Source organism: Mus caroli, chromosome 11 (assembly GCF_900094665.2).
Source record: "Mus caroli chromosome 11, CAROLI_EIJ_v1.1, whole genome shotgun sequence".
NCBI lineage: Eukaryota > Metazoa > Chordata > Mammalia > Rodentia > Muridae > Mus > Mus caroli.
The window spans coordinates 82,299,433-82,307,662 of NC_034580.1; the positions used below are offsets into that span (position 1 = coordinate 82,299,433).

The 8,230-nt window shown below is 42.9% G+C and overlaps 1 protein-coding gene across 1 annotated transcript in view; it reads right to left on the reverse strand.

Moving 5' to 3' along the window:
* The window catches only part of Prr11 (proline rich 11), a 17,326-nt gene extending 9,329 nt beyond the window's left edge, over nucleotides 1-7,997 (reverse strand). The window contains exons 1-5 of the mRNA XM_021175939.2: nucleotides 7,884-7,997; nucleotides 5,252-5,384; nucleotides 2,545-2,695; nucleotides 2,193-2,315; nucleotides 10-126 (exon numbers count right to left, since the gene is read on the reverse strand). Of these exons, the coding sequence (XP_021031598.1) occupies nucleotides 10-126; nucleotides 2,193-2,315; nucleotides 2,545-2,695; nucleotides 5,252-5,379 (519 nt within the window). The 5' untranslated portion in view covers nucleotides 5,380-5,384; nucleotides 7,884-7,997. The remainder of the gene's footprint in view (nucleotides 1-9; nucleotides 127-2,192; nucleotides 2,316-2,544; nucleotides 2,696-5,251; nucleotides 5,385-7,883) is intronic.
* Between the last annotated feature and the right edge of the window lie 233 nt (nucleotides 7,998-8,230).

Below are 8,230 nucleotides of genomic sequence, written 5' to 3' on the forward strand. Positions count from 1 at the left end.
TGTGGAAGAAAGCACGGTTTGGGATTCCTCAAGCGTCGTTGGAGCACAGGCAGGCACAGTTGTAAGTTTATCACTCGGGCAACACTTGTGACAACAGCTTGAACAGGATGAGTTTTCTGAGATGCTCTGGAATATACCATATTTGAAAAATGGACAATAGATTAATTGGGTGATGGATAGATTTGTTTTTGTTTTTTTCTTTTTTCAGACAGTGTTTCATACTATAGTTTAGGCTGGCCTTAAACTAAGGCAAACTATTTCCTTAGCCTTGCTGGTGTTAGGATTACAGGGATATAGACTACTTCTGACAATAACAAATTTGCTTCAACAGTTCTAATGTTTATTGGGCTACAGAGAAGGCTAGGCAGTTATAAGCTTGCAGCTCTTGCAGAGTCTCCTTCTCTAGCTCACAGTGGACCAGAACTCACTCTGTGATTTAGGCTGGGCAATCCTTATGTCTCTGGCATGCCCTCCCTCTCCTAATGAAAACTGTTGGCACTGGGAGCAGGGGGTTCTTGGCGTCCTAGCTTCTTTTGCTGCTCATTGCTGTGCTGAGAATTGAACATCTGACATTTTAGGCAAACAGTCTGTCACTGAGCTACACTCCCAGGCTCATGAATGCTACATTTGCACACATTTGCTCACTCATCCCACTTCAGTATTTATTATTTGCAACTCTCCCTTCCCTCACATTAGAGATTGAATTTAAGAGTCCACACGCCAGGCAAATGTTTTACCATTAAATTATATGCTCAGGGCTGGGTGTGGTGGCGCACGCCTTTAATCCCAGGAGGCAGAGGCAGGCAGATTTCTGAGTTCAAGGCCAGCCTGGTCTACAGAGTGAGTTCCAGGACAGCCAGGGCTACACAGAGAAACACTGTCTCGAAAAACCAAAAAAAAAAAAAAATTATATGCTCAGTTAAAACATATTTTTTAAACAATTATTGATTTATTTTATGCATATGAATACACTGTATCTGTCTTCAGACATACCAGAAGAGGGTATCATATCCTATTACAGATGGTTGTGAGCCACCGTGTAGTTGCTGGGAATTGAACTCAGGATCTCTGGAAGAGCAGTCAGTGCTCTTAACAGCTGAGCCATTTCTCCAGGCCTAAAAATATTTTTTGTGAGGCAGGCTCTCACATCTCCCAGGCTAGCCTCAACCTCCCAGGCTAGCCTCAACCTCCCAGGCTAGCCTCAACCTCGTTCTGTGGCTGAGGATGGTCTTCCCTTCCAGTCCTTCAGCCTTTGCCTGCTATGTGCTATGCTTATGGTATGTACCATCATGGCTGCTTATGTAGTTCCAGGGCCTCCTGTGTGCTGACTGAGTACTCTACCAACTGAGCCCATCCTTAGCTACTTCCTGCTGAAAATAAAACAAACAAACAAAAAAGTTTTAACGAGTTACTCATTTTATGTTATATATACACGTATGTGTGCCTGTCTGTTTGAAATGTGCAGTGTGTGTGTGTAGGTGCCTGCAGAGGTCAGAAGAGGGAGTCTGACTCCCTGGTACTAGGGTTACAAGCAGTAAGGAGACACCGACACTGGTGCTGTGAACTAACCCTGGGTTCTCAGCAAGAGCAGCACGTACTCTTAACCACAGGGTCACTTCCTCCCCATAGCACACAAAGGCGTCGGCCTTAGCTTATCCTCTTCTCAAGAGTGTAAGAAGCATCTATTTCCCAAACCTTTTAGGGTTTTTGGTTGTTTTGTCAATCTGATTAAGTTCAGTGTTGCCCACTGAATTTCCTTTTATAGTTCTATTCTATTTCATTTTATTTATAATTCCTTTTTATACTTTTATTTTGTTTGTGTGGCCAAGACCATTACTTTTTCCAAATGTACATTTAAAAATAGATTTAAATTTTAATTATGTGGATGTGTGTCTATGTGCACTCAAGGAGGCCAGAGAGGTTGGACCCCTTGAAGCAGGCATTACAGGCGTGTGTAAGACCCCCATTAGAGGTGCTAGGGAGCAAGCCTGCTCCTCTGCAGGAACAGCACATACACTCTCTTGACTGGGCAGCCATCCCTCCAGTACCCCGTTACAGTCTTGTCTTTTCCTTTTGCAAAGGAACCCTTCTTGCCTGATACTTAAGGTAATACCCACATTCATATCCAGTGTATCTTCCTACTGCAATAGCCTTTTCAGATAAAATCTCCCGACTTGTTTGGTGATACCAACCTTCAGGTTTTCTTGGAGCTTGCACAGTTCCCTTTTCAAAACACACAGTTGTTGTTTTAGACTGTGAAGTTCTCTGTGGTATACTCGGGATGGGAAGAGGGCATCTTTCAATACTTCTAAACTCTGGAATGCATAAATAAACAAGCCAGAGTCCAATGAGCAGCATGATGAAGCAAGTGGTGTCACATATGTCTTACATAAGCAAAGACAGGTGTAATCACACAAATTAATCTTATCCACCCGAGCCTTGGGAGTATATCAAGGCTAGGAACCATAAAAGAACACAAATACTAATTTTGGCAGAACAAAAACAAAAACTATATTACTGAGAACAGGTTTATGAACCCTATACCTGGGCTACACAGGTCTGACAGCAACTGTATATGCACCATGCTCTATTTGTCCAAAGGTTTATTGCATCTTTGATGTTAGGAAATCTGAAGTTCCAAGATGGTCTTAGCCAGTTTCTGCTTTGGGGAATATCTGCTGCAGAAGTAACCACTCTGTGGAAGAAACATCAAACAAAACAAATAAAAAATCGTAGCCAGGCGTGGTGGCGCACACCTTTAATCCCAGCACTCGGGAGGCAGAGGCAGGCAGATCTCTGAGTTCGAGGTCAGCCTGGTCTACAGAGTGAGTTCCAGGACAGCCAGGGCTACACAGAGAAACCCTATCTTATAAACCAATAAATAAATAAATAAATAAAAATTGTAGATCTTGGCTGGGCATGGTAGTGTACACTCAGAAAGCAGAGGCAGGAGGATGGATATAAGTTCAAGGCAAGCTTGTTCTATATAGTGACTTCCAGGCCAGTCAGAACAATATAGTAAGATCCTGTCTCAAAAAAGAAAGGATGTCCCTGCTTCCAAGTCACACTATAAAATCAGGTGGATCTCTGTGTGTTCTAGGTTGACGAAGGCTATAGAGTGAGACTCTGTCCCCCAAAAAGCCAAAATACACTATCCCCAACCCCAGGTCAGAGTGACAACTTCTAATTAAGTAATTAATAGGCTTTATTTATTTTAAATTAATTAATTTGGGGGCTGGGGAGTGAGGCTAAGGGTGTATGCTAAGCATACATTCTTGCAGTGAGCTGTATCTCCTATCACAAATAGCTTGCTAATAGTGTGACTCAGGACCACTCAGGCTGTGACTGACTGAATGGCTTCCTTGTTTTGCTTTTTCTTTCTATTGAGATAGGGTCTCACTGTGTTGTTCTGACTGTCCTGGAACTGACTGTGTGGACCAAGGTTGCCTTGAACTTACAGCAGTCCTCTCCCCCGTGTCTCCTGAGTGCTGGGATCACATGTGTGTGCTAAACATAGCTTATTTATTTATTTATTTATTTACTTACTTATTTACTATTGGATTAAAAAAAATATGTGTCTGTGTGCTGCGTCTGTGTGAGTGTGTGCTGTGTGTGAGAGCCTGCAGAGGCGAGGCGAGGGAAGATTTTCTGCAGCCAGAGTTGTATGAGGTTGTGAGCCCTGGCTATCCCGAATCTTACCTTGCAGACCAGGCTGGCCTTGAACTCACAGAAATCCACCCACTTCTGCTTCCTGAGTGCTGGGATTAAAGGCATGTGCCACCATAGCCCGGCTCTAGTTTTACTTTTTGAGACAGGGTCTCATGTATCCTATGATGATTTTGTTAAACATGATATAGGATCATAGATGTGGGCTACAAAGCCCGATTTTACTTTTTTTTTTTAAAGACAGGTTTCTCTGTATAGCCCTGGCTGTCCTGAAACTCACTCTATAGACCAGGCTGGCCTCGAACTCAGAAATCCGCCTGCCTCTGCCTCCTGAGTGCTGGTATTAAAGGCGTGCGCCATCACGCCCGGCCTCTGATTTTACTTTTAATTTCTTATCCTTCATGTGTGATAACCCTGAGTTTAATCCCTTGCATACCAAAAATAAAGTAAGCTGAATAAGGTGGTACATACCAAACACCCAGAGGAGAAACAGGGGAGGGTTTAAAGCAGGATGATTTCTAAAAGTTCAAGGCCAGTTTGGGTTACAGACAGTTCCAGGGTTGCCAGGACTGGAGATAGAAGATAGAAAGAGTCAAAGGGAACCAACAAATAAGAAGCTACCCTCAAGAACTAAAGAGAGTGGAGAGGGAGTTACAACACCGGGTGCACAAAGCATGTTAGTAGGAATACCAGCACCCTACAATTCCTGGGGCTCAGCCTTCCTTCCTATGATACATTCAACTTCCGAGTTTCAGAACAGATGGCCAACCTGACCAGAACGAAGGCTTTATCAAGCTCTGTGCCCCTCTCTCATCAGGTAGTTGCTATAATTATTCAGCAAAATTCAACTCAAAAGGGGAAGTAGGTAGGTACTTTGGGTTTGAATAGAACTCTTTCTGATTTTTACTTCATTGGAACACATTTTTAAAGAAAAGTTTGTGTGTGTGTGTGTGTGTGTGTGTGTATGTGCATGTGTGTATGTCTGCAGACACTTGAGGAGCCCAGAAGAAGGTATCAGATCCTCTAGAGTGGAGTTACAGGCAATTATGAGCTGCCCCATATGGGTGCTGGGAATTCAAAGTATTTTAGGCAAGAGCAGTCTGTGAACCACTGAGCCATCTCTGCAGTCCTCGTTTGAACTCTTGTGCTATGTGAAATTCAGGATGTCTGGTTAAAAATCTAACTTACTTATTTTTGATTCAGCTTCATAGTTCATGTAGGCTTTGAATTAGCTGTGTAAATTGAGGATAACCTTGAATTTTTGATCATCCTGTTAACCTACAGAATGTCAACCTAGCCGGGCGTGGTGGCNCACGCCTTTAATCCCAGCACTCTGACCCGGATTTAATCCCCGCACGCCGCCCAGAGGCAGGCGAATTTCTGAGTTCGAGGCCATCCTGGTGTACAGAGTGAGGGCTATACAGAGAACCTCCCCCCCCCCCCCCCCCCCCCCCCCCCCCCCCCCCCAAAAAAAAAAAAAAGATTTATGTGGAGGACAAAATTCAAATTGGACTGCATGTTGTATATTATCCCTGGCTGACAGGGGTGAGATCGAATCATTCCTGTCTTCCCCATCACACTTTACCTTTCCGGTGCAGGGAGGGGAGGGGAAGGTGTCAATAANTTAGGAGAGACCATAGAGGCTTCTTTCTTCTTAAACATTCGTTTGGCTTTGGCTTTTAGCTTTCTTCTTCGCTGTTTGTACTTGGGCATGATTTCTGTAGAGAAAAATTTGAAGTTGAAAAAAATGTATTTTATGTAGATGGATGCCTTGCCTGCTTGTGTGTCTGTCTTCGTCCCATTTGCATGCCTGAGCAGGCCAGAAGAGGGCTTCATATCCACTGAAACTGGAGCTACAGCTGATTGTGAGCTGCCATGTGGGTGCTGGGAATTGAACTCAAGTCCACTAGAAGTGCAGCCAGTGCTCCTAACTACAGAGCCATTTCCTTAGTTCCTGAAATGAATGTTCTCTTAGATAATAATGTATACACATAGAAAATGTATAAAACTTCAGTATATAGTTCAATGATTTATGATATAGAAATTTTATACATCCCTGAATATATCATCTTGGTTGTTTTATGCTTATTTCCAGGATTTTCCTTTTTCTCCAACCTTGGTTAAGATTTAAATTGTAGTTCTGGGCATGGTGGTAGAGACCTGCAATCCCAGCATTGGGGACTGGGATTTGAAGCAGAAGGACCACTGTGGATTGTAGAACATCATAAGATACATAAGTGATCCTGTATCCAAGACATCTAAAATCCGAGGTACACCGGTACTCACTACTCGGAAGGTGGAGACAGGTAGATCAAGACTTATGCATAGACTTATTCAAGCCCAGCCTGGGTACACGAGACCCTGTCTCATAAAACAAGATAAAACCAAAAACCAGAGAGAAAGTAACCCGGATTCTAGAAACCACTTCAAGTGGAAGAAGTTGTAAACTCAGATTACAATGTCTCTGTAGAATCTTTCCCTTTGGCTTTACATTAGCCCCTCACCTTGCTTTTGTGGTTTTATTCATGAAGTCAAATTAATTTCTCTTTATTCCCTGCAAGTCCCTCTTCCCAGCTAGAGACCAAACCCAGGCAAGTGGTCTATTACTGAGTGACTACAGTACTTAGCCCTTTGCTTTCCTTACAGTAGAGAAAATGGCTGTAGTGGATTATATTATATTAAAAGATAGGTTTGTGATTCAGCAACATAAAATGAGCACCTACTATGATAGGCAGATGTCATAGTGGGAGGGACCATTTATTAAATGCCCCCTCAAGTGGGGTACATCCTACTTTTCCTCAGCTAATGTTCAATCTCCTCAAAGGTATCCCTGACAAGGAAGATTTTAGTCCTAGTGTTATACAAAACTAAGCTGAGGCTGAGACTAGCTATCTGCCTAATATAATACAATGAAGTATAATGCAGACCTGTAAGTCTCCAGAGACCATGACTTTTTCTAATAGACTATGGGGCTATAGTAACTTTAACAGGCTTTATACAATTACCCAAAATGAAAGATTTGTTTTAAGACAGGTATTTTGAAGCCAGGCAGTGGTGATGCACGCCTTTAATCCCAGCACTTGGGAGGCAGAGGCAGGCGGATTTCTGAGTTCACGGGCAGCCTGGTCTACAGAGGGAGTTCCAGGACAATCGGGGCTATACAGAAAAACCCTGTCTCGAAAAACTAAAACAAACCAACCAACCAATCAACCAACCAACCAAACAAACAAAAAAGACAAGTATTTTGAAACACTTAATAGTACTTAAAATATTTCTGTTTTATATTTAAATATATATATCCTTATCTGAAAAAATAAAATTAAAAAAAGTCTGGGTTAGTTGTTGATACACAAGGTCCTGTCTCAGAACAATAATTAGTCTTCTTCATGAGTTGACACTGCTGGTTCTTTAAGAAATTCATCAGTTATATGGAAAGGTCTTTGGCCAGGGGCACTTCTAAAACTGTAGCAGCAGTGTAAATGACAGATGTTACTTCATCATCAGTATTCTAAAACACATGTTTTACATCCCCCTCTAATCAATTTAATTTCCACCATCAGTTTAGTTGGTTTGCTTTGAATGCTGAAGTATGATCACTGCCATTGTCCTATAGTCAATTTTGTTTTAAGCCGTGAAGCATTGCTATCCCCAACCCCACCCGGTTCTTTCCCTTGTCTTTCTCAGAGTGACCACAGGTCGTTAGTCTTACCCAGCACACTACTAGACACACAGTAAAAGGGGTATTCTTTTAAATTAGATGCCAGAAGTCACTTTGCATCATGGAACACTGTAAAAGTACCCAACATAAAATACTTCTCCATAAACTTAAATGCGCTAAAGAATGGCGGGGGAGAGCATCTGGTTAAATAAATATTGTGATAGGAAATTTGGGTAGATTCCTATAATTTGCATTTTTCGCTAGCGCCCAGGGAAGCCAGTTACCGCCAGTCGGTGGGCCCCCTTTGAGAAGCAAAAAGTTACGACAAAGACTGAGCAAAAGACAATCCCTTTAAACTATATATTGCAGTGTTAAATAAAAAATGTGTCTCAAATGTTGCCAGCGGAGCTCTTCGCCTGCCCGAAAACTTTCCTTTTCTGCTCCATCTCCCTTCCCTGTCCAGCTCAGGACCCCACCTCCATAAGAACCCAGTCATCAACAGTTCGAATAACAGAAGACGGGACCAGGTAACAAAGAGAAAAAACGTCGTTGCACTTACTAGTCTAAGAGCCTGGGGATTAGACGAAGTTCGGGCCTAAGCCTTTTCCACACCATAAAGAAAATTTCAAAATTAAATCCTTGCCGAGGAGCGGCCAATCGTAGACGTGGTCTCTACAGGGTTCGTTGTCTTGAAAGGATCAAAGCACAGCTTGGACTACGATTGGCCAAGAGAGCATCACATCCTGGCCAATCGGAACTGAGGCGCTTCTTGTATGAATAAGGAAAGGCGGGCGAGAAGGGGCGGGGAAGCCAGAGAGAAAAGGAGGTGTGTCACGTCGCCTAGGCCCGCAGTGGAAGCTTTTATGTCATTGGTTGCTGCTGCTTCCGAGTACACCAATCGCAAAC